Source organism: Osmia bicornis, chromosome 12, assembly GCF_907164935.1.
Source record: "Osmia bicornis bicornis chromosome 12, iOsmBic2.1, whole genome shotgun sequence".
In the NCBI taxonomy this organism is placed as follows: Eukaryota; Metazoa; Arthropoda; class Insecta; order Hymenoptera; family Megachilidae; genus Osmia; species Osmia bicornis.
In genome coordinates, this window is record NC_060227.1 from 4,889,184 (window position 1) to 4,916,278 (window position 27,095).

The 27,095-nt window shown below is 41.8% G+C and overlaps 1 protein-coding gene across 10 annotated transcripts in view; it reads right to left on the reverse strand.

Annotated features, from left to right (window-relative positions):
• Nucleotides 1-27,095, reverse strand: part of LOC114873977 (phosphatase and actin regulator 1) — a 172,620-nt gene that overhangs the window by 101,931 nt on the left and 43,594 nt on the right. For 7 of the 10 annotated variants that reach the window (XM_046288261.1, XM_046288264.1, XM_029182798.2 and 4 more), the window contains 3 exons: nucleotides 7,078-7,242; nucleotides 6,895-6,993; nucleotides 4,762-5,070 (listed from right to left, as the gene is read on the reverse strand). In XM_046288261.1, coding sequence (XP_046144217.1) covers nucleotides 4,762-5,070; nucleotides 6,895-6,993; nucleotides 7,078-7,242 — 573 coding nt within the window. Of the gene's footprint in view, nucleotides 1-4,761; nucleotides 5,071-6,894; nucleotides 6,994-7,077; nucleotides 7,243-14,626; nucleotides 14,975-15,040; nucleotides 15,294-20,505; nucleotides 20,552-27,095 lie in introns of those variants that run through there. The other 3 variants (XM_046288265.1, XM_046288260.1, XM_046288263.1) reach the window with 3 other exon arrangements.

The window sequence follows — 27,095 nt, forward strand, 5'->3', positions numbered from 1 at the left end:
TTAGTCAACAATTTCTATATCTAAACAAAAGGGTTTAGATGCGTAAGAAGTTGAAAACAATTCATAGAAAGAAACCTGAGGACTGAATTCTCGATGTCAAAGACGAGACCCGTTCATCATTCAATGTTCCTCGTTTCTCTCTGTTCCGTCGAGTTTTCCTGACCCTCGTCGGCCAAATATTTACGCCATGTTGCTAGCAACGACTGGCAACCACGAAATTTTTCATTCATTCACCGGGAGTTTTCATGGAATAATACTTTAGTCGCGAGGCAATTCAATTTACAGCACGAAAAGTTGAGAGGTAACTGACGTTATAAAATATTCCATTAAGTGGCAAACAAATTACTAATTACCTAATGCGTTGGAAATAATTCCATAAAGCAAGAAAACTACCCTCGTTCCTTGTACGAAGAAGGTGGAATTTCAACGGAAGGGTGCCCTATCCGATTTCACGAAACTTTCACCCTATAAGCTTCCAGTCGTAACCCTGAAGAATCACGCTAATTTCATTACCTCGTGGAATCGTAGCCGCGAAATTCGTGGAGTTGCAGCGATCGGATCACGCGACACGCGGATTATTTCACGGTATCGCGATTCGTTTATTGCTTTCCCCCGCAAACGTTTATTGCTTTTATTGTTCCGCTGGTGCAAATGGAATCTGAGCTTTCATTGGCACACGACTATACGGAACGATCGTTATCGAGCGATTTAATTTCCCTGGTTACCGGTGCGCGACAAACTTTTGTTGGTTCCTCTCGATTATTCCACAGTTTTTCACGTAAACCGCGCATTCGAACCGTGGCGTGGATTAGTCTGGTTGAACACAATCGATGCACAAAATTCTAAGTGTTCCCCTAATCTCGAATAAAATTATACCGTTGTCGAACGGTAAAGTTGTTCAGTTTTTCGACGAGAAAGATAACGCTATAAAAGATACAGGTTTTATAAATTTCTTGGAAAATTCTGTCCGTAAAACGTGGAAATCCAGCATAAGTTTAACAACGCCTCGGGAAATGGTTGGACAGGTTTCTCGCTGTTCGGCAAACAACTTGGGCGAACTTTGAGTTGATCCACTTTGGTCACTCGGAGATGCAGAAATGCATTACTGAGTATTCAAGGCGGATGCGAAGTGGAAAATTCATCTTTGGCTTTGAAAATCCTGGAAATGCAAGTTCCTCGATGGATTCCTGATATCCATTAGGAAAACATGCTTCCGTGAGAGAAGTCTGTATCTAAAGAAAATTTATAAGTTCCCGCAACTCCATTAGAAACATTCAATCAGAAAAATTACATCCCTTGATCTAGCTGGTTCAATCACTCATCACGGGATAGCTCGATGAAGGGTTGTAAAATTACGAAGGGTTCAACAGCCTCGATTCGAATGAGAAAAAAAAAACAAAACCTTTCAGAATATTAATAAACTCTCATCGTAGATCGAAATTCGCTCGAGAGATCTCATTCAGCGACCTCCGTGGCTAGGGGTTGGAAATCAATTAACCGGCAAGAAATTGGTCGTCCGGTAAAGGGTAGGTCTAGCCAGTCGGGCTAATTATTTAAATTATTCACACTGCTTGCATTAGACGCGTTCGATCGTGATCGCGCGCGACCGATCAATTGAATTTCTCGATCGTCTGAAATTTCGTCGTCGACGGACGGCCTAAGGTTTCACCACGAGCTGCGTCAATATCGACCGGTTGCACCCTGGCTTCTCCGACGCGCACCCTTTCGTCCTCAGCCAACGATGCACCCTCTTCACCCTCCGTCATTCGGGGAGCACGTACGCGAAGAGGGAAAACAACGAACGCGCACCGATGCACTGAAATATGCACGCTGAAGCGAGTCACTTCGGTGTGGATCAGGCTTTTACCATATTGCAGTTCAATCCTATGGGGAAAGATACTTTCACCTTTTCCCTCTGTCTACCGCATGTATACACGTCGCGGAAAATTGACAAATTAATGGCGACAGGTTGTAATGGACTCGGTATCAAGTTGCTACAGATGTACCTGATTCAACCCTTTCTTCAACCCTTGAACAGCGGAGTCTGGATCCCTTGTGTCTTGTGAAATACAAAATTAAATTAAAACTTGAGGATCTCTCCATGGTCCGTCCTCGGAGCCATCATCTGATCAGCTGATGCGAAACATTTGCATAATTTCTCGAGACAGAATCTACGTAATTTCGAAACCCCGATTTTGCCAGTAAAATAAACGGTTAATCGTGCGGAATAACGGGACGTCTTCTTCAAACAACCATTTCGAATCTCGCAATAAATGTCTCCCTCGAACGTTTAGCGGTTAGTCAAGTGTCACCCCATTCCAAGCTCGTCTTCCCTTCGTTGGATTCGAACAATCTCCTTAACCCAGAGACCCATCAACCACGACGCCTACATCTCGTGTCTCGTTAATGGTGACCCTGATATTCTCCGACGCCGAATCTCCCTTTTAGTCTTGTTCTCAACGCCGATCCGTCACCGTGAGAAGGATCATTTCACGGGACTTGCTAATGGAACTCTATTCGTTGTAAAATCCTTTAGAACAAACTCGAAAAGAAAATCATATCAACCTTGAAAAGAATGTGAAACTGCTTTAGAAATCAACTTGCAACAACGTTATTCGCATTCACAGATTGGCTGGAACATCAGAATCACAGAATGATGCGAACGTTGACAAAAACAGCACGTGTTTTCAGCTGGTATTTCGATTCTTTTGAATGCACGTTTTTTCTCCCCAAACGAACGCACGAAGAAAAGGGGTAGCGAGGGATAAAAATAAAGAAAGAAGAGAGGGTAGAGGACAGAGAGAGGAGGACAGAAATGGCTGGTAGGCTCTTCAGTTCGCGATATACGCAGAGAAGCGTATCGATCGTCGTTGCCTCCCATGGTTCTTTCTTGCTCGAGACAGACGAGGAGGCATACGGTAAACCCAACCCCTACAGTCTGTACGACGTTTTATCCTCTGTTTGCACCCGTTCCGTCCCACAGCCTCCATCACGGCCGTTTAATTCACCCCACCACCCTCGGGCGGTCTCTTCGTCTTTTCCCTGTTTAACTAGGAACAGGATCCGAAAAAGACTCGGCGAGAAAAAAAAAACATTTCTATGACGTCTGGATCGGTCGATGCTGAAACGACGAAATCCGACGATCAACGTTTCTTACCCTGACGCGATATTAACTTTCAGTAGAGGAAGACACGAGTAACTTTTTCCCTAACTGTTGGATCGAGATATCCGGGAAGATCAAGAGGGTTAATGGTCGACTGATAACACTGTACATGAAGGTTTTTGTAAATATTCCTGTCGATGATTAATGATCGATTATTAAGGGTTTCGATAGAAAGAAAATAGAGACACAGATTTTTCGGACTAGAATTTGCATGGAACGAAAAGGAATCTTTCCTCGAGGGACACGCGATATCCAAACATTGTATCGAGTTCTGAAATCCAACGGCTCGAGAACGCACCCCAATTGTTCACCCCCTTTCTCGTGCTTCTTATCTGACCATCAACCAGCCAAGGATATCGGGTTTCCTTTGTGGTTCAAAGAGAAGCCGGAAAACTACACTTATCATCCAGACGTGTAAACTGATGCGTTCGAATGAATTCGATCGTGAACAAATCCAATTCCACCCCTTTCTTCCGACGCGGCGATTTTCTAATTTTTCGCGCGATTCTTTTATCTATTTAGCACCTGTTGCGATTTTTTAGTTTATTCTAACGCGATTCGCGAATCGCTCGATTGCTTTTATCTTTCGATTATTTGTTTAAAGAACCGTCTCGAGCTGTGCGAAACGGTAACTTAACGGAGAACGTCGTCTAATTTGCATGTAACGCGTCGCGAACGCCAAGGAACGTGATCGTTGCGCGTAGATTGCGCGATGCAATTTACTCGCGAGCGTGTTAGACAATATGCTGGGAAACATCTGCTACCAGCGACAAATATTCGCCAGCTCGTTAAATCGTTAACGTATCGCGTACAATGTTCTTCCTATGGATTTCCAAATTTTCCTCGCGAATTTCACGAATAATATCGTCCGTTGGCTGGATAAAATCAAATACGATCGTCATCGGTTATTAATCGAACGACGAGCACGATTTAACGTTGACAGAGTTATTGCGCGACTCGAATGACCGAGGCGGAGATTCCGTGAGATATTTAAGCGGCTTCCATGCAAGACGACATACCATGATCATACTTGGGTAGCCCATTAATGCCGCCTCTAGCACGTGACTCCTGGTAATTAGGTCAACGCCTGTACCGGGCGCGATTCTACGCGTTCGTGTTAAATACTACGCGAACGAGAGTATAATTTCCCTTGTCTCTTTTGCAACCACACCACTCTGATACTTATCTTGCTAGAAAATTGCAGTTTTCTGGAAAACCTTGTGACAGCTTTGTCCCGGAATCGATATTTCAAATCGTAGGCGATTATTGTATATCTCGGTACGTCGAAGAGGAGTATAATTCCAGTCTCGTGTCAAGGATTATTGCAAAAAGATACTATCATTTACTCCCTATTTTGTATTTCAGTGCACAGGCTTGAGCTATTCGTAAGAATCTAAGATGTTTAATATTTATTATTGTTATACTGCAATTCTAGCAAATCACCTGTTGAACTAAACGGATTCAATGACGTACGAGCTACCTATCAAACTTCCTACATAGCCGTTTATCTTTGTTCGATCAATTTGATAAATTCCTATCCGATCAACCATCACCACTACCGTCTTCCATAGAAGATTACATAGATGTTTGCATCTTACCTTGCGTGCTGCCGTTGGGTTGGCCAACCTGCGGCATCCCTGGGTAAAGGGGCGAGGGATGAGGCGAGGGTTGATTGCTGGGTGGTCCTGTAGAATGCGGATTGGCAGTCGTAGGGGTCGGCGTGGCCGATGGTACTTGCTGGGATTGTTGGGATTGCTGAATAGTACCAACAGACGTGGGTGTTGATGCAGGGGTACCGCCAGGCCCACTACCAACCCCGCCAACAACTGGTTGCTGTTGTTGTTGTTGTTGATGAGTTTGTTGAGGCGTAGGAGGTTTCTGACCATCGGGCGAGTCGTTTGTCGCATCTGAAATAGACCGACGTGCTCCTTTTTAGTTGAAATGTTAATCTACCCTGCAGCTGTTCGTCGAATAGTCTCCTGGATTCGTCTACCATTAGATTTTCGATTAGTTTGCTTTGGACAAACGCGTTCTGTGGATGTGAGTTAAATTAGGGGCTGTGTTCGACGCCAGAGAAAGGGGTTCTGTTTGCAATTTAGGGGGCTTTGACGCTTTGTCTTCGTTATTCTGATGTAACAATGATTAATGATACTTGGCTGGGACTAAGATTAAGATGGAATTAAATGGATAAGTTAGAAAGGTGACCTCTCCAGGCAAAGCGATGGAAAATTAATGAAGAATATTAATTCATCTAGATGAAGGGTGGTTCTCTGATTGGAGATTTTTTCAAATAAAAATTGTATTCTTCAGAGACGTGCAATAATTGAAAAAGATTTAATAGGAAGAGAAAATTTAATTACCTCTGAGAAAATTAATGAATATGATTACTGATGAATAATGGGATCAAAATTATATCAGTGTCCAGTTGAAATTTGAAACAATGAATGAATTTCTAGTAATACATTCATTTTTTTAAACGTCTCATATATATTTCTCATTTGAATGTTTCATTTTAAAGTAAAACTATTTCCACGTCAGGAAACCACGAGAACATCGAATACCTCTATGGTCTTTGAACAACCCTCTCCGAAACGGTCCCGTTTATTCACGAGCAACAATTAATTAGAGATTTCGGTCTGTTCGAGCAGGGAAACACGGTGTTCCAAACTTGTACGAACCTCCCCGCGAAAGATGAATGATGGTAGAAGCTGTTGAAGAGGTTGGAAATCAATATCCGACAAAGTTCTTCGACAAGAAACACGTTCAACAGGCATTGTTGTGCCGACTGAAGAGAATCTATTAATCAAATCGAGTTTCACGAGAGGAATGTTTTGGACCCACTTTCGTAATTACATTCGAAAGTGTTTTGCGCGATGTTGTCTGGACAAGGAAATTTCAATAAAACTGAACTAAACTACTGAATTGATGTTTCAAAGTCAAAAGTCAATGTTTATTATCTAAAAAGAAAAAAAATCATTAAACAGTGCCTGTCTTATCAGTTTCGTCGGTAACATCGACCATTACTTTATCTCCCAACGATAAAACAATCAGTGATTAAAGAGATCAATTTCTTTTCAATTTAATTAATGCATCACATTAATGACGGTCACGATGAAATGAAATATCGTTAATGAAACACGACGATGTATTTTTTTTGAAAAATAAACTGCACTATCGCGACACGAGATTACAGGGAACATGTTGTCCCATGGTACCGGAAATTGAGTCCACGTCTGCACCATAACGAACAGGAAACCCAATTACATTCTTTAGCGATCCTGACGCGACGTGTCTTGCCGTTCGCGTCTCGTTTCAATCCGGAGACCGTGAACCCTTATTTCCTGATCAGTCGAAGGGTGGACAGTTTCCATCCATCGACGGAAATTTACGAATTTCATGGTTTACTACGTTTTGGAAAAAAAAAAAAAAATGAAGTGAAAATATAATCTTAAAGCATCAAGAAATTAGAACCCCTCCGCAGTATTTTAATTAATATAACAGAGGTTTCTGGATTAATATTTCTCGTATGTGCGTATTTTAACCAGAATTCGAACAAACAAAATCTCACCTAAACTTTTGCAATGTTCAAAAGATTTCAAGTTCGTTTATGAATTATTCAAAGCGCAGGGAGAAACAAACGAAGCGATGTTATTTGACTTCAGCATAGCTGTCTATAAATCACGAACGACCATGGCAAGAATGATAACAGATGGCAAAACGGTAAAACTTACCATTTTCTGGAAACGATGTAGACCTTATCACGGGCAGCAGTATTCCTTTCTGTACCAGCTCGTCTCTGCTCGCTCGTACAGAGATTTTCCTCTCGAGCGCTGCAATCGCGATAAACGATCCCGGTTATCATTAGCAGGAATTAACTTCTTTAATAATTAAATTAAAAAAAAAAATGTACTTACACAAGGAGGCAGCTTCGAATTTATCCGATTTCTTTTTTCGTTTCCATTTCCAAGGCTTAAAGAGTCTACCGAGGGCTGAGAACTTGCTTTTCCTTTCGAGGGGTGGTGTTCTCGCCCCGGAGCCAAGACTATTCGTTCGCAGAGCCGCCCCATTTTGTTTCTTCGCTGCAAAACAAAGTGCCAAACATTGTTAATTACCTTTGAAACGATCTATCACAGAATATTGATGGAATTAAAACGATTGTTGGTAAAACGAGAGTCTGTAATTTCAGCGGCTCGGTTATCGACTTGGGATACGTTTCTCATCATTCCTCCCCGTTTTCGTGGAAAATGGAAGCCAGGAATTTCTACCTTACCGACGAGGGATGAAACTACCCCTAGAGAAAACGTTTACCACCCTCGCATACGGGGATCGATCGCTTTAACAAAACCAATTACCATGTAAATATGGTTATCGTTCATAGCGATGCTTTATTTGAAAACAAACTTTTTGCACCCGACACAATATCACGGGAAAATTAATAAAACGTATTAATCTTCAATAAATTCACACGCTTCGAATAAACTGAACTGTAAGAGAACAAAAATACATAGAATCTCGTTAAATTTGCCAAATTAAATATAATAAGGATGAAATGTTTAAAAGTTGATTGCATTCAAATGTTTCAATAAAGAAACACTTGTACAATGATAAAAAATTTAAAAAAGGAAAGAGCCATTTATATTTTCAAGAAAAAATTTGTTTGAATTTTCTTCAAGATTCTATTGTATCTCATTCTTTGTCTTTGGCCAGGAAGAATCTTCTGAAAGCATGCATGGAAGAAAATCATGGATGATAATACTATGAGAAACGACTTCCATTGCAGCCGGAAGTGAAAATTATTGCTACAGGTTATTGCACCTTTCCGGTAGAAACAGGATTACAATCGGCGAACGAATATTCGTGGAAAATCCTATGGAATTTGGCCACCAGAGACCTGTCTCTTAATTCATTGTTAGACGGCCATGTCGATGCCACCATAAAATCAATACCCGACACCGTGGCCCCATAGATATTTAATGGCTGTCGTTTCTCGCCAAAGAAGAGCTCCCCTTAGGGATTTCAGGTGGGCTTCGAGAAGTTTTTGCAATCGCGTTAACGAGCTCCGATAACAAATCAAAACTGAACTATAATTTGTCAAAGAAACTGTAATTGATCGTACTTCGATGTCGTACACGTAATGGTGTCCGTGTTTTACCATTGTAAAAGTACAGCTTTGATGTATTTTCCGCTCTACTAACCGCTAATTAGTTTGGATAATAGGATCCTCTGTTAACGACTAATTAATCGGTAGGGCAATTAATTCATCGAGCCATTCGCGTTTCGCGCTTATGATATCTCTAAAAGTGTCCATTTGGTGATTAGTCGTAAATCAATTAGTAGAGCTTGATGAATAATAGCTTCCTTTATGGAATTATTATTAAAAATTTCAATTTGGAAATTAATCGATAGTATCATATAATTACCACGAAATCTAATCAACACCCCCTAAAATCGAACAAATGCACGAACCACCAATTAAGTAATACCATTTGCACCCTCGATTAAACAAATCAGCGTCAGAAACGCCCTTCGAGGATCAACTTTACCGACAATTGAATAAACCCACCCTACGATCACCGAGAAAAAGTCACCCTCGACATCCTGTCTGGGACATATGGATCTTGATGAAGCTTTAACATTAGCTGCAACACCCCCGAGCAAAAGATCGTGTATCTTCCTTTGGTGGTAAGTAAAAGCGCAGAGAGGGTGGGCATAAAAGGGAAGAAAGAGCAGGGGTAGTCGTTGTCAAACGGCAATTTCGGGCTGTTCGCAGCAGGGGATACCGGATGATAACCTGCGGTAGGGCAGTTTCGTCGAGGATGACGATTATCAGCCTTAAGCGTCCCCGGGGGACACTTTTGGCTAGAGGATCTTGAAAGCTGAATTCTTGGCACTCGCTACCAGGAGGGTGAATTTATTCTGTTTATTAAAGTGCCTAGCCGTAACCGACCCTTAAACGATCACTTTGATGGTAATTAGTGAAATTATCAAATCAATGAAAATGATCGGTTTCAGGTTATTTATTTGAAATGAAATATTTGTTTGATATTTTCGCTGTTACCGATGTCCACGTTGCGACAATATCGACAATAATTCACTCAATGGTTAAGTTAACACCCCCCTCTTCTGATACCTTTAGATAACAAAGTTGATCGATCTTGATTTCGTGCATTTTTGAGCGACGCGAACGATAAATATCGCGATAAAAGTGTCAGCTGACGTCAAAACGTATCTTCAGATATCGGTATCAATTCTTTCACGCGATGAAAGAAATAATTCGATATTATTCGAGAAAGCTGAAAAACGTTACGATAAATTCTAGTTCCTTTTATAAACGTCAATTACCGTCAGTTATTTTAGAGATACGTTTCCACTTATTAGGTGATCGGAGAAGGAAACAGAAGAAGAGTACTGCGAAACAAGAGGAACATCAAAGATCTATCAGTTCAATAACGAGCGACACGTTTCGAGGAACCGGCAACCATTCGATTTCCGGTGTACAGACTTTTTCTCGGTACCGAATGGCATCAGAAATGGCTTAGCGTTGGCACAGGATTCGAGAAGGCATTCCTTGGCAACCTTCGTGCCTCAAAATTACTCGAAGAATTCTCGATCGATCGACTATGCGATACTTGGGATCGTTCGATGTTGATCGAAACGAGTATTCGAAGTTCGTGAGGCTACGTTTTCACTCCGCGAATAGAAAACGCGGAAAATAGATGGCCATTTTATAAAATTACATTATTGCAATTTGGCAAATAATATCAAATACAATTTCAATAAATCCAACGCGCCAAAATAACAGCAATAAAACGGGAAAGGAAATATCAGAAAACATATCACATAGTTGAAATCGTTATTGTTACTGATACAAAATCTCGAACAAGCAAATTTGAATCCCGCTCTTCAATCACGTCGACGCTTTATCAATTGTTCCATTTTTATCGCACATTTTTCACAATTTTATTTCCCTTCGTTCCTCGATAATAATTCATATCCAATCTATTAAACTTGTTACCGCGAGAAAAAAAAAGGAAAACAAAGAAAGAGAAGAACAAAAGCAAAAATCGAATCCTGCTAGGAAATTGATTTTTTATCATCGAACCACGCCGACTAGCACAGCCGGCGCCGATTTGTCTTCCACTTTTTTTTTTCCTCCGCATCTTGCCACGATAATGGGCGGGTCACGTTAAGATGCATCGCGATCCAGAACAATGGGAACTGCACTCCATCGTCGCGTTAATATTGCCATTGTTTGCGGACGTAGACGATGCACATCGATGCAACGGCTCTCGACAGCCTTTGACGCGCGTGAATAGGCCTCCTAGGTGCACCGGAACCGCTTTGTCGCGTCAATTATTCCACTTCGAGCCCTTATACCGATCTGCCTACCATTTTTCTCCCGCGAAACATTCGCTAACCGCCCAATCGTTCACGAGAAGCGTGATTTAACAGCTAAATTTCACCTTCTCCGAGTTTCGGTACAACGAAAAAGGATTAACGTGCCAGCGTAACGAACCATTTCGCTTGAGGTATTACACCAACGGAATTGATAGACACGAAAATTCTTGCACCGTTATCAAATCACACGGCAATTTAATCCTCGCTATGGAACGTGTCACATTGCGAACCCATAGTCGATCGATCGTTAACGAACTGCGCTACTCGATACGCAAGTAGCAGCAAGGTGTGTGTAACCGCACAGGAGACACGCCACTTCGTAATTCCCAGTCCAAGTGGTTAATATGCAAATCGCGGACTGACCATCGTTCGCCGCTAGCATAGATACTTGCGGTCGTTTAATCCAGGCCGAAGGCGGGCCGCGTTTAAAGGGATTCAAGGAAATCCGCCTTCATAAACGCGTTTCAAAGCCAGCCTTTAAATGTATTTGTCTGGCAAATAAGCCGAATCCTTATTAGTAACCGATCCCGTGGACAAATTGGGGACTCTCGAGGGGTCGTGCTACGAGGGTTGATTACAAATATAGGGGATGTTTATTTCAATCGATTCTTTTCCGGTATCCGACAAAGGGCGAGAACACAGCTGTTAATAGTGTTAAGGAGTTAGAAGTGTGATTACTATAGGGTTATTAGAAGAGGGGAAAAGTGATGAAAATTTAAATTTCTCGGTTCCTTCTCAATCGCGAAAGTACAAAACTACGTTCGTTGTTTCCTCTCAACGCAAACAACAAAGTCGAAACAAGGGAAAATCGAATCCAGCTACAAAGCTACCCTCGGTTCGAGAAAAGAGGAATTTCCTCCTAAAGAAGTTTCCAACTATCGAACAAACTTTGCAATTCCATTTGCGTTCGAACACGGCCACGTGTACTCCTATTCATTCTAAGATCAACGAGCAAGCCCAGCTGTCGGTCCGAATAAACGATCATTCGTAATTCTTTTGTCTAGAAGAGGCTGCTGCTGCTGCACTTTAGACCCGAGTGCGTCTCACGGTAAGAAAAGAAAAGAAAAATGAAAATACACCTGTGTCATATCTTGGCTGGCAACCGCAGGAATGTGTTTAGGGGTTCAAGTTGACAACCAGTGGCCAGGTAATTGGGGGATGGAAAACACTGTGGCGTTTCCATGACGACACCTCCAGCATCCCTTACTCTCCAGCCCTTTGTACACAGCTACAGCCATGCCCGGGGCAATGTGCCCTAACCGCATCCACCCTTCTTCTGCTTTATCTACACGCTTTTCCACTCGTTTTCGTACCACTGTTAATACCTTGACCAACGAAAACGTCTGCAGGCTGTTATTTAATTACGCGTCTTTCCGTTTGATCACGTTACAGCATCCCTTCATTATCGAGTTACGTATTAATCAATTTCCGTCTCGTAAAGTATTAATCAAGCATAGAGACGGTGACATCGCGTTCCATCGTGCCCATTCAACAGAACGAACGGCCAGTCTCGTCGGTACGTCGACCGATTACAGAAGCACTCGGCGCGGTTCAAGATCCCTCGAACAATAACGCTTATCGTCCATTGTTACAGCAGGCATGCCTGTTGCGTCAAAGCAACGACAACGGTCCAACGGCCCTTATGGTTGGCCGAACGACGACATATTACCGCGGTTCCACTGACATTCGAGTCCATTTGCATGGCCGTAATATCGAAGCCGCAACATGGTTGCGCGCTGTTCCAACCACCACCCTCGCATCCCCCTGCGCATCCTAACAACGATAATTAATTTCCTGCTATGCAATCAACCGTGTCAAGTCTCGAGGACTTACAATTTCCCCTCGAATAATTCCTTGACTCATTAACGCGCTGGCTGTCGTATCGAAGGTGTTTCAAATTTTATTTTCTCCGAACCTCTCGCCAGTTTTTATCAATCCAATCGAAAGGTCATTAATTGGTAGCAAAGCGGAGAGGACGATCGATCTCGGCTATAATTTCCTCTGACGGTGGAAAACAAATACACGGACGGTAAACAGAAGTGACAGGCAGACGGGCAGAGCCCTGGCAACCGGAATACGCCAAAGAGCAGACAGCATTTCGCGTCACAAAGCGGCAGAAACCATAAAGCCACCCCTTGGTTCACCTTGTGCACCGTTTCCGCGCACCTTTCACCCTCGCCCGTGTCCACCGGGGAGGGGGATCGAATCTCCATTATTCGCCTTTCCAACGGGGCTAAATGCTCGTTAATCCCTAATTGCATCCCCTGCACACGGCTGTTCTCGTAGCGAGGGGGTGGCGCGCCCACTTTTTTTGTTTCCCGACCATCCTGCAATTTTTATGGGCCGCTATTTACCAGTTCCGTTATGGAAAATACCGGCCAGAAAGCCAGAAAAATATGCTGCTCCGTGTTCGAGTGGTGCATGCAAACTGCTCGAGTTTTTGTCTGTTATTCTTTCATCGACACACATGTGACTGATTCGATTCATTTGAAATACTCTTGCACCGCTCCGAGCGTTCAATCTTTAATTGTTTCGAACACGCTAGTCGGAGGATTTTCCAAGTTTATTATTTACTTTGAATAACGATCGTCGGTATGCGAAAATAATGGTCGCGAGTACAATTATCATGAATACGATGAAAGGTCGAGAAGCTATCGCTGTAATAATGGTCGACGGATAACTCGGTCTCGCTTTGACGAACTTCGATCTGAAACGTCGAGTTCCGAGGATCGAGGGAATCTAATTTTGATGCTGTTCCAGAATGGAATTCTTGATTCGGAATAAAAGGACCGTGGAAGGATGTGCGTGTCGGTAGACGACAAAAATTTGCCTATCCAACGGAACGAAAAATTTATTCGTCCCGAGTAAGGATAATTCTGAATTGAAAAAAATACAGCCATGAACAAAGACATTTACTTTTATTATCAAACGGGGAAAGAGGTTGAAAAAATTCGATTCACGCTACTTTCTGATTCAATCAGACTCTCCGTTTCAGACACAAAAGGATGCGAAAGTAGATTTCGTTGGTGGAATACGAGGAAAATGAATTATCTTTGGTAACTTTGCGCTTAAGCTCGGCATCGGTGTTCACGGAAAACCCGTCTCGCTTTCGCGGTAAATTAATAATCCACGAGAAACAAAGTTTTCCAGCCGGCGGCGGGTCGTTCTTCGGGAAACAACCGTCTCCGGGGAAATTTCACGTTCGAAAATCGGAACAAGACGACAAGTGACGAATAACGGAGGAAATCGAGCAAATTCTTGTTGAAAAATTTCGGGAAACAAAGGATCGTGGAAGTGAATAATCAAGAAGATTGAAAAACAATAAAGAGATTCTTTTCTTTACCAAACTATTACTCGATTAATCATCGTTCGATCGCATTGAAATGACAATATTGGACATCATTCGATGACGAATTACAAAAGACGATTAATACCGAAATCCTGGTGAAAAATCGGGCGGATTTATTAATCGTATGGGGAACAAAACGATGGCAGGGACGAGGCAGGCAAACGTCACGCGACGAATATTTCTCGCGCGGGTTAATTCGTCTTGCCAACTGAAGAGATTAATCGGCGACGGGTTGTTCCACGTAACGACCGAATAAATCAACGGGAAATCCAGTGAATGGAATCGAAATCGTCCAGCGCAATCGCGTTTCCACGGAAATTATGAATTTACAGGGTGCCCGTTAGCTAACGAATCACTCGTCCCGTGGTCTCAAAAAGGTTCAAACGATTCATCTGGCTGATATAAAATGCATCGGCATTGATTTTTATCAATCTTCCCTTCCAGCTGTTTCCGAAATTCTTCTCAGGCATATTTTCGATAATCCAGAGATTCATTGGCCATTTGTCAACGACGACCAAAGAATGTTAAACATCCTGGTTTATCCGCTTTATAAAACGTTCGAAATAAACGTAACGACGTTATTATTTCTCCAAGGAGCGACAAATTATTTCTCCTCCACCATACCGCGATTCAATGACGATACAGAAATAACGAAGAATGCCAGGAACAAGATAAAGTGTGTCCGGTTCGTTAAAATAGAAATCGCGAATACATACGTGGCTGCTTCGTCAACGAATATTTTCGTGAATGGAGCAACATCTCGTTGCATTCCTCCTTCCTTTCTGTGATCCGTCAAAAGATCAAAATACTTTGGAAGCGATGGAAGAATGATTCGTTGAATTTCACGTATGCTGAACTCGGAAGAAATGGCAAAAGAGGAGCAGTATTGAATTTGCCATTATTTCTGTTCGAAGTAAGATTCTTTATATCTCTCAAATATATTATTTCTCTTAACAATGTGCTCGTTTCATGTTAATTTCTGTATGTTTATTTCAAAGAATCGGAAACTTGTACGACGAAATCGTGCGGTGTCTCGAAAGGAGAAATATCAAATCGTTTCGTTCGCAACGGTGTCGTTTGCGCAATGAGAAATCGGTCTGACAGATTCCCATTGTCATTGTCCCAGTTACCTCGAACAATAGTTACATAAAACTGACGATAAACGTAACGGCTCTTGCTGATTTGGCGATCTGCCATCCCATCGACGTTTCTGTCCGTTCTACCGATCGCCATATTCACCGATGCACACTGTCGAACAATCACCGCGAACGGGTTTAATCGAATAACACGAGAGAATTGAAAGAAAAAAAAAAGGAAAAACAAATATACAGAGAGCATCGCGAGAACACGAGAAACACGAACAATCGGATGGTGTCAGCGAAGTGCACTGTCGATAATGAAACAAGCGAACCTGAAATATCAATTTCCACCTATACACTTTTATTTCTTACGCTTACGTAAGAACTATGTCATTAATCTTCGTCGCAGTAAAAAATTCAACGCGTTACACTCTGTTTCATTCTGCTTGATTATTCAACGTTGCAACGTGGATGAACTTGTCTCCGAGGAATTAAATTTAATAGGGATAATTAGTATCTCAGGCACGGTGGATGATTTTTAGTTGAACTTCCTATATCATAGCGAAATAGAGTTGAGGTAATGAGTTTGAAAAATTTATCGTTGAAATGACTCCTAATGGTAATTGGAAATTTTCCTTCCACCACATATTACATACGAAATTGCTGAATTATCTTGTCACGTAGGTTAATAAGATTCGCTGATCTTTTTTTGAAATTTTTACTCGAAAACTTCTGAATGAATAAATAAAACGCGAATGGAGCAGATATAAATACCTTATTACTTTTTAAAAGATTCATGATTCGTTTATTGGGAAAAAATCAAATGCAGCGGTCTTCATCTAGATAATTAAATAGAAATTGATTATTTTAGATATATATAATTCAATCACTTATCGATGTTCCTCTATTTTAACCAGACATATTTGAACATCGATAACTGCTCAGGATGAAGTCAATCAAATTACTCTATCAACAATGCCTCTCCCTTAATGCCATAACCGTTCAAACGAGAAATCGATTGTTCCCAGACATAGAAGGATCCGTCAGACGAGGGAAGCGAAGTTCCTCGATGTTTGGCAAAACCCACAGACCACCCAGAGAACCAGTAAACATTGAGAAAAATTGCCCAACGATCGAACAAACGACCTCGTTCGCGATTGCATGCAATCGGAGAAGACATTTCTTTGTTTAGACATATAATAAAGTAGCTTCTTTGAAATCGTGTCGAGGACATATTCTTTAGATTTTGCAAAGAAATTACTGAACAAATTCTGCATAGAAAATTTTCTATACGATTCTTCCTCATTGAATATCTTCCATGGATCGAAGTAAAAATCTTTTTTCCTATTACTTTGCTTCACCAAACGTCAAGCGCATTCGTAAGTCGTAAACCATCGAATATTCGAACAAATAACCAAATATCGATTTCCAATTCACCGAAATTGATGCATAAGGTCTGATGCCATTCCCTCGAGACGTTCATTCACCGTCTCCTTTCGTATCGAACGATTTCAACTTACGGACGAGCTTCTGAACTCTGTCTACGGATGATCCCTTCGAGGATCATCTCGAACTGGTTGATAACGAGAGGCGCCGCGACGCTGGCTCGGCGCCAAAGAAGCCTCTGATCGCGGAGGGAAAAAAACCGTGCGGGCTGACTTTCCACTTCCGGTGCAGCCTCTTTCTTTCCAGTGGCCACATTATCGCGGCCGAAGCGGAGACGAGAACAGGCTGTCCCGCTCTAGGCACTTTTTTAACCCTGAAAACGTGCCAAGACGAAAAACTCGACGAGGACGGAGGGGAAAAGTGGCCGAAATGGAAAGAGACAAGCAGAAGAAGTTGCCACGAGGAAAGAAAAATGAGGAACAACCGGAGAGACCTTGGCACTGTCGGGGACACGATGAATGGCAAACAACGGTGAACCAGGGTCGGTGGGTGGAAATTTTGGGTCGTGGAAGTTTACTTCTTCGCATCGTGAGAAGAATAAAAAGGAGAAAGTATTTTCATTGGAACACAGCTGAGAGTGTTAAGTGACTGCTAACACTTATTCTAGATATACGATACCATCCTTGAGAATGATATTCCTGAGGGTATTTGTTAATTTTCACATCGGGTGAAATAATTTGTTGGAAATTGTCATTGGTGTCAATCACCCATGGTCCCCGGCCCTAATCAACGTATTAATTACGGGTACTTGTGGGTGGTTGAATTTTCAAACTCGAGAAACTTACAAACAAGTGCGTCATTCAGAAAACGAGGAATAAGGAAAGAGTAAAAATCTGTTCTCTAGTATATCTCGACGAATTTCAAGAGGTCAAGTGAACTTATGAAACGACTAGACTCTCAGTGGAATGAACTGATGAGAATTTTTGAGTCAGCTACTTTCTTTTCAGCCACGATATTACGAGTTCAAAGAGGCGAAAGAATCTGCTCTGTGGTTCAGGTTCCGAAAACGGGCCACGAAGAAAGTAAATAGAGTAGTAAAGTTGTAAAGCAGAAGATTTTATCGAAAATCTTGAAGTCAGCCATTCGATCCGCGAAATTGAAAGGAAATTGTATGAAAATGAACAATGCCGAAGTTTTCAAGATACTATTATAATTTTAAAGAAACGAGAACATTCTTCGTGAAAATTACGGTTCAAGATTGAGAAGCAACGCGTGAGAAAGTAAGAAATACTCGTAAATAATTAAGCAGGATAAAGGTGCGTGAAGTTAGAGGGTTTGTTCTTATCGCGAATATGGTTGGCCCTTTGGAACGTCCCGATGAAACCACTTCGATAAGCAGATGATGTTCCCAGCGCGTCGCTAGAGCGAGTCGGAGCCGAGACGAGCGGAAAGGCGGATTCGAAGCTTTCTTCCCCTCGCCGATGGGAAAACGGAGTACCGTGCCGTTCCATTTGGACAATGAAACATTACAACGAACAACTGCAGACCTCGTTATTCAACGCGACCGTGTCAGTCGTGTATTACACTTCCGGGAGATTCTCGGTGCATCCCACACCGATGCACCGATGCACCGATGCGCTCGCGATGCACTGTCTCGATTGCATTGCGTAAGGTCGATGCTTCTGTTAATTTATCAGCAGAATAGCAATGCTTTTGCTCGCGAAGCGAAAGAATTTCATTCAAGCTTCCGTGGTATCTTCGATAAATTCGCTGGAAAATGAAAACAGCGATAAAGGAATGGAAGTAAGAGCAAAGGGGAGGGAGAAAATTGTCATACACGGGGACAATGTCGACGACGAACGAGAGTAATCGAGAAAAAGTCACGTCTCGGTGGTTCTCGTAGCAGAATATAGAGCAGAAACGGTTCGTTTCGAGTGCGGCTGCTGCATTTAGAGGCGATGCAAACGCAAACACAAAGGCTCTGTTGCGCGCGGAGAACGAGGCGTTTCCAGTTTCCTCGGGCTTGCACGTTCAACGATCCTCTCCGGAGTGTTTTGTATGAAAGTAGGTGCGAAAAGAAGGTTGCCACCGAGTAGATTGCGATATCGATTTTCTTCATTGAATACTGTTTAAAGCTTTCGGCTGTAAACTGTGCCCGGAAGAAGAATATTGCCATCTTATCTCTATCTAAAGAGAATTGCAGCTAACTTTGTCAAAAATCGAAGAGTTAGAGAAATAAAATTAAAATGCAAAAATATATCTGTCTACACTTTTTCTACTGTAACAAAAAGCTTTTGGAGAGAAGCGGTACGATCCCAAGTTTTAAGAAACAATTTCGTAACTTTCATTCGGTAAAAGCTGAAACAAAATTCTTTGCTGTCTGAATGACGCGCAAACGATCGAAACAATGAGAGATAAAAAACAAAAACTCTTTTTCGTTTCACAATCGCTGTTCATGAAATAAAAAGTTACCGTCGATTTGTTTCAAAAGGACCATTATCTCTTGATAATTTCATTTCGGACAAAACAATTGATAAAATTTAATTTGGAATGCGCATTCATTAAATGCATTAAATTTAATCCGATTATTCTAATTATTCAGGCAGATCCGTCGATATATTTAAACGCAGAGTAGAATATCTTTGGTGCCTACCGCAAACAGGTAAATGTGTGCCATCAAAAATTTATACAATAGACCACTTGCCTCTGAAGCAGTCTCGTTGACCTTCTTACGCTTCCCTGGGGCTCGATTCAAAATTACACAGGGTGGTTCATTGGAATTCTATTTCGTGAAACTATCAGGGATGAGAACGTAATTCGTTTATAACGAGCCGGGCAGCGATTTTCTTGGAGAATTCACGATCGAAGGAAAGTTTCTTCAATTTTTAAGAAGAACTACCAACACGTTTATAGTTATATCGCCTATCCATTGCCCATAAATCCTTCAGTAGCTTCTTCACTTTTCACCAAGTTCAAAGTCGTGATCAGAGAATCAGCGAAGCGTGCAGATATCTCGCTGAATCGTTAGCTTTCCACTCGATTCTCGTCAGATTTTAATCGAAGAAAGTCTCCGCGGCAGACGGTAAGACCGAAAGTAGCCCAATTCGCAAACACCGCGAGCAATTCATCGTTTCCCAACAGGAAATCTCTTCTCGATCGACGTATCGAGCCTCTAACGAGCCGGATGAACCGCTCCATTGGCAGTCGAGGGAAGAAAGGTAATCGATCTTCGAGCCGCAATAATTAATAACTGCCAGCTGTTTACCAACGAACCGGTGAAAAACAATCTGGAACACCGGTGTCGACAAGGCGAGTCCACGTTCTCGATAAGCTGTACCGGGGACCGGTTCTATCGCAACACTTGACCTACTGTTAATGATTTCCTTGAACGTGTGAATTTGATCAACGATAACACCTTTGAGCCCCTATTTCTAACTTCGAATTTAATAATTCGCTAATTCAGTCGAGTAATCGGAAGGTATAAAGAAAGAAAATTTCTAAGTATCACTAAAATTGCACGAAACATATAGAAATCAAGGTAATTACGATTTATGGTGTCGTACGTCCACGTTATCGAAAACTTTCCCATGTACCTTGTCTACCTACCCGCTCACCTGTCTGCTAACAGACACCTGCCCTTCTGCTGTCCGGTTTGAGTAAGGTAACGGTTCTCTTTGCGAGCGGTGAATCGTTGTGCAAAAAGAAGCCGTGACGAGAGACGGAGAGTGAAAAGAGCAACGGTGACTCGCGCGAGCACTCGTGCTGAAACGCGCAATCGACAGAGTGTACTTTAAGAGAACCGAGTACACTTACCTGGCACGTACAGTTCGCCAAGGTAAAGTTACACAGAGAAACCTTTTCAAGTTCGATTCTGACGGAGAAACGTTGACACAGAATAGAATAGAGAGCTGAACGAGATAGAAAAACTAAGAATACTTCGTTGCGTACGAAGATAAATTTAAATACTTGGAAAAAATTGAAAATTTTATCCCAAATTCAGTTGGAAGAGAATTATAGTCAGAATCAGGCAGCGTGAATTAGGCCTAATAAATTTCAGTTCTAAACAGACACGAGGAACAATCGTCGAGCAACACCGGCAGAAACTGCACGATGAATGGATCAACTCTAACCTTCTTTCACTCTCTCCTTCGATGCATCCATTCTCCTAGCTGCTTGATGCAACTGCAGCTGATGCCTCCTCGTGGCTGAGGAACAAGAACCAGGTTGCTTCTCAGAGCAATACACCAACTCTCGACTATCCATCACCAGTTCCATTCGAGGTGGAAAGATACGAAAAGCTGCCATAGAGTGATCTATCGAGTTATCAAAGAGTTGGATGGTTAACTGTTGGCAGAGAAAATTAAAAGTGTTGGAAGGATGAGAATCCTTGGAAGAAACATGCTTTTCTGAAGAAAAAGATGTTGAAGAGATTGAATTGCTGTCTCTAGGAAATTGTAGGAACGATTAATTAAGAAATTCTTGGATGCAATTTGATAAGATTAAATATATGAATGAAGGAATTAATAAACGTTCAATGATTCTATGAAAACCTTACATTTGGATAGCTATGGAATTTCTACTGAATTTCTCCTATTCAATGAAAACTGCTTCTTGGAAGTAGATAAGAATATTCATCTAAGAACGGATACGTGTAGAAATATGTTAATTCGAGTGAGCAGGCGATGGCCAAGTTGTGAGTCGAGCCAAGTATGCATATTAATTCGATGAATCTTACCAGGCTAAATAAAACAAAAAAAGAAAGTCGAAGGCTTGCAGTTGGGTAGGCTGAATCACTAATTAAAACTCTTGGAAAGTAATTTAGTTGCAAATATGGCGTTGCATAAGTTGAGAATTAATAATCGATCGGCAACACAATTAAAAATTCGAAACTTTACGGATTACTATGCTTCTAAAGCTCGCCAAAATTCAAACTATCGTTTCTAATTTACACACGACGATTTCCAGCTAGCGTGCACAGAAGAGGAGAGGATCTTTTTCGAGTCGAAACAAGCGGGCCTTCGAATTCCAATTCGAGCATCGAGGAATTCGTAGCTCCTGGCAGTGATTCGAAGGCGTCCCGTGCTTATTTTTTCGATGGACGATCGCCAAAACAGACTCGACACACTTCGAGCTGCACTCGTGCATAGGAATTCGAAGATGAGCCTTCGGGAAAGAAAGAGAGCACGTGGAAGATACTCGCGACGATATCGTCAAGAAAAGTTCATCGACATTATGAATGGAAAATGCAATCAGTGGAAATGCGATGAATTGATTTGATCATCCAAGTTCATTACTCTTCGTTAACGCTGAAGCGATATTTTTGGAAGCTGAATCTGTTAAATGGATTCATTTAAAGGACCGATCGATAGCTATCTCCTGCGAGAAAATAACGTCGAAGAAAGTGATAAATTTAGCGGCTGGTAACAAAGTATGTAGGCGCTGATTCATTAATAAAATCGACAAGAGGATAATATTGAAAGGGCTAATTATCATGGCAGGCATCGATAACTTACAAGCCATCAGCTTATGAAACGTGTTTCTTTTCACTCGGAGGCTTTGAGAGTCAGAAACCCTGGTTTGTTAAGTGCTGTCTGTGATAAGTCTCGAGAGTTGATGACAAAGTGCAGATTCATTTCACTTTCACACCCTCGAAAGGGAACACCCTTCTCCTATTTCTCAAATAAATGGTATCGAATGACCAGTCTACCCTAAGTTAAATTAGGTTAAAGTAGAAAAACCGTCATCGATCGCGAATACCATGGAGTTTGTTGCAAACAATTTCTATAATAAACGATGGCTCGTATACAGAGACCATTTTGCTGCAACGATGTTACGGTCCATCCATCAAACGTTATCATCAAAGAAATAACAATGCAATTACATTGACAAAGTACTCGTAAAATGAAGCAGAAAGAAAAAAAAGGGAAAAAAAATTCCTGTTATCGTCGAATTCGTTGCAAAATATTTTTATAATAAATGGAGGTAGGTGCTTCATATTGCATTGTAATCTACAAAGATTACTTTAATCATATTACATATAATCCATCTATCAAATTTATCATCGTCGAAACAACGACGTAATCGCAAGCGATAAAATACTCATAAAATGGAGTCGCAGCCTTGGAACAGATAGATAACAGGCTGATATTCAGCTCGACACCTGAAAACAGGCCAACCAACAACACTTGGCCCACTCGATGAATAGGGGTAGGTGTCATCGGCACAGGAAATTGCATCGCACTCGGATGCATCCATGCGTGGTTTATCGTTCGTCCGAGCGTACGATCGCCGATACACGATCCAATGACACCCACCGGTTAATCCGACCTACCATCCGAGTCACGAAAGCCTGGAATGCCAGATCGACCTTTTATGGACGCCCACCGGCGTCGTGACGCCAGCCTATCGGTGCCTCGACGAGTAACCACACCAAAATACACAGCTGTGCGGTGATCTTTCGATAGATCACGCTTCAAGGGTGATCACAGTTTCAGGGGTGAAGTTTAGTTTCTATTTCTGGGAATACTTGACGCTCGAAGAGAAAATGGTGACGAAAAATGGAAAATGCTAAAATATAGCCCTCGATTTTAGTGTAAATTGTTAATGACTCAATTATCTCGCAGAATAAGGTGCATCCCTCTTATGCACATCAAAAGCATGCATATGTGCATTGTTTCTGGCTGGTCGGCAACAAGACCTCTCTCAGTAATCGAGAATGGCCTGGTTCTATTCTGGTGCTGGCTGACAGGGTAAACACTCGCGGTACCAACGACCCTGTCACAACATGGCGCGGTCAAGGTTTGCCCAGACCTTTCCAAGGTTCTTTCGTTTGTTTCGACGTGGTCTACGGAGCGCATTCGAATGCGATGCATCCAGCCTCGAGCGGATGCACCGAGAATCTAGAATCGCGATTCTACGAGCTCAAGGGACAAGAATTTCTCGGAGGGAAACTTTGCTGGAATGTTGGTGGGTTGAAAACTTTCTTAGATTACAGTTCGAGCTAATTATTCGACGTATTTCGAATGAAATTGAGAAAAAATTTGAGGAACACAAAGGTGCATTATCGGAACGCTGTGATTGTTAACTTTCTCACCAGCGAAGTCATTAATACACCTCGGAAATGCAAACGAATGTGCTACACTTTTACACGTTCGTGGAATGTTACTTTCTAGGATTCCAGCTTTGGAAATTCTTGAAAGAATACTAAACTGTTGCTCGGGGCGAGTGACTCATGTTAGCATGGAGAAAGGCTCGATACCAAAAGAAGACAGTAAAACTGGAATATCATGTGGATGAATCAACGAAACGGAAGTAAATTATCTATTCTTCCTATGCGTTAATCTTTTTCGCTAAAAATAATCCAGACCAAAGTTTCAACACGTGGCTTAATATTTCAGCCAGATGGAGAGAAAAAGTTTCAGAGTAATGTCCGACTTGTTAATTTCTCGTGTTTTTTCTTCGATCAAGTAATTTGTTCTGAATTCTTCTTTAAATATCCCTCCGGACGTTCGAGGCCTAGTTTGAACAGAGCCTTGAGCATATCACGTACCACGAACAATTCAATTGCTCCTCCTTCGATACTTGTGTCCGATACTTCAAACAATAGCTGCCACTATTAATTACCGGGTACAAGGTTTTTCACAGACACGCTTCGCGACGATGCTGGCGCGAAAAGATCGATGAGCAGATGCTACGAGTTCTTGTACCTGTCCATGCTTACGTAACTCAACTCCGGAATGTATATTCCGCATTCCATTGCCACCAACTGCACGCCTCGTACTTTCGCATTATACCTGACCCCTTGTCCAACATGGAACAATAAACCTTGCAGGAACTTCTAATATTTCTATCAATAAACGACCCCTAATCTTTCCACCAGTCCCAGAAAATTTCACATTCCAGAGATCTCTATCGTTACACCTCGGGGGCGGCAAGAAAGCACGAAATAATCGGTGGTGGGCCCAGCTCTGAATGCCGGCAACCAGAAGAAACTCGTGGAGAAATTGACCGTGTGCTGCCATTAAGTCGCCGGGAACGAACGAGGAAAGGGAAAAGAGCATCCATTACCGTGGAAGACGAGCGAGCAACGGTGGCGAACAAGAACAGAAACGACCGTTCTAAATTATCCTACTGGATCCTTTGGAGAGAACAATGCTCAGGAATGTGCCGTGCACTATCTTCCGGTTACCAGAGAAACGATCGCAGCCGAACTGCGTACGAGATTCTATGAGAAACTGCAATGGTGCAACAATGGCCATTGCACGGGATCGATGCAAACGCATCCGTGTAAACACGTCGATCGAACGAGCCAAGTTTTATTCCTTTTCTATATTGGATAAGCTCTTTAAGAATGATGGACAGTGTAATTTTGAAAAGGCGAATAAAGAGGGATTTAAAATGAAAATTAAACCCCAGCCTTATTGCGCGAACACTTCCTTCCAATGTCGGGTTTTCGTAACATGGAAATGGTAATTGCAATGTTGGCGCGGGCATATTGCTTCGAGTGTTCTTTCCTGATGGAATGTCAGCTAGGAAATTAAGTCTGCGAGAGATGGGATATACTGCAGCTCGTGTAAGAACCCGAGTTTCGTTGACGTCTACCTCGGTCTAATGATTATGTAAAAGGAAAGTTTGCGTCAGTTTATAACGAAGGATGTTTTGAAAAGACGACTATTAGCAATCTAATTCTCCAGTATGATACTAAAAGCCACCATTTGAATAGTCTCCAATTAAGAAATACAAAATTAAGTAAAAATGGTACTCTAAGTCTTCCAGGAAAATTTCACGAAAATCCCGATGGAAGAAAATTCCAATGTTTTAATTTTATTCTAACGATTGAACGTGAATGAGAAAGCTCGGATAAAATCCTTTGGGTATGTACCGCGTCACGAATCGATGCAAAACTTTTTGCAGCTAGACAAACAGGGAGTCCAGAAACTCGACGAGCATTGTCCAGCTAATCCTCTTACCGTGATTTTTCCCTCTCTCGATCTGTGAGAGATTTGCAAGATGCAAACAGTTACGGGAAACTAACGGCGTCATGGACGAACGAATAATGCGCGGATCCGTTACTTTTGCAACTGACAGAGGGAACAATTGTAAAATCACGCTCGAACGACGACAAAAGATATTTCGAAAGTTGGTAAAAAGGTTGTTATAAAAATACATAGATATTACGATCAATTGAGCATGAATTTGATCAGTTACCTTCGATTTCAGAATAGGAGGATTTAATCGTTTGTGATATTGACAGAGAGGAGTACAATACATTCTGAAGCGTGATAATTGAATAAGAAGGAGTCGTTTGAAAAAGGAAGGCACTGCTTGAATGATTATACCATACAGAGGAACGTATAGCCCTCCCACGCGTCCATTACGTTAATAAAGCTCTTCTAATTACGAGTTCAACGTGTTTCGAGAGTTCAACGAGCTCCCATGTCTGTCCCGCGAAATTTCTCTCCTGAGAAATATAATATTCACATTCATTTTCCAACGAAAAATTTGGAAAAATGTTCATCAAACCAGCAGATATACAGTCCATTAGCTGCGCTTCAATTTCATAGGTTCAAAACCTTCGATCCATTACACCCGATCTAATTCGTATTCTCGTAGGAAAGTTTGAAAATTTGTTTCAAAAGGATGAAAAATGCAACGGTGCACTTAGGTATCAAAGCATCCATGAAACTCGACGTTTCATCGTGTCGCGGAATACTTGGCAAAGAACTATTTGCATGCGATCCGCGAGCTGGAGAACGCTCTAGATCGCTCGGTCCTCGAAGATTTAGTGGCCTCGACCGGGAATTCCGCTTCCTCTTCCGGAATTTCAAGGCGGACCGTAAATAATCCCGGACGCGAGAATCACGGGTCGAAAGCGTGAAAGTGCGAGCAGCTCGTGTAAATATTTATCCAATTCGCGTACATTTTGCCCGGTGAGAAACAAACTATCAGCCAATTAGTTAATTGGCCCGCTTCGCGAGTCATTATAAATTTCATATCCTCGACAATTCGAGAGACTGAGAAGTTTCCTTCCCTTATATCGCCATTTTCCCTAGGAAAGAATGATTTGATCGCGAGTGTACCTCCGAGTAACATCTTAAACAAGTTTCCGGCGAGCAGTCGTATCCTATTTACGATGTCCAAGGAATTCTAAACTTCATTTCGCAAGTACGATAGGAATCCCGTGGACCGTGGCCCTCGAACGGATTGAAAGATATCGAATGGCTAGGGAATGGAATATTGAATTTCCCTAGGAAGTGAGAGACAATCCGGAATGGCCGACTGATTTGCTGGCTTCTCCAGCATTTTTCATTGCCTCCTGGACCAGAACGTTGCCTATTTGAATATCAGTCGAATAATATCCCCCCAACGAACACTATTATAAACTAACTTTTTAATGCAAAATTATAATAAAATCGTGTATGGTAATTCAGTTGAGTATCAATAGAAGAAATTTTTATTTATTCCGATAATACTGTTTAAGGAAGATTACCTTGGAAAGTTATTATCAGGAGCAAACAGAGAGAATATTTACCACCTGAAGCCCAAATTAATACACCTTCTACAACCCTTTTTTGATCGTATTTATTTTACTTCTCGGTTATTTGTATTTGTTATTACCTGGTGTGAATTGTGATGCAATAAAGAAGATTTTTATTTGAACTGCAGAGATTGAAACTACCGCGATGGATCTTTTCTGTTTCGAAGAGAGACTATTGAAGCC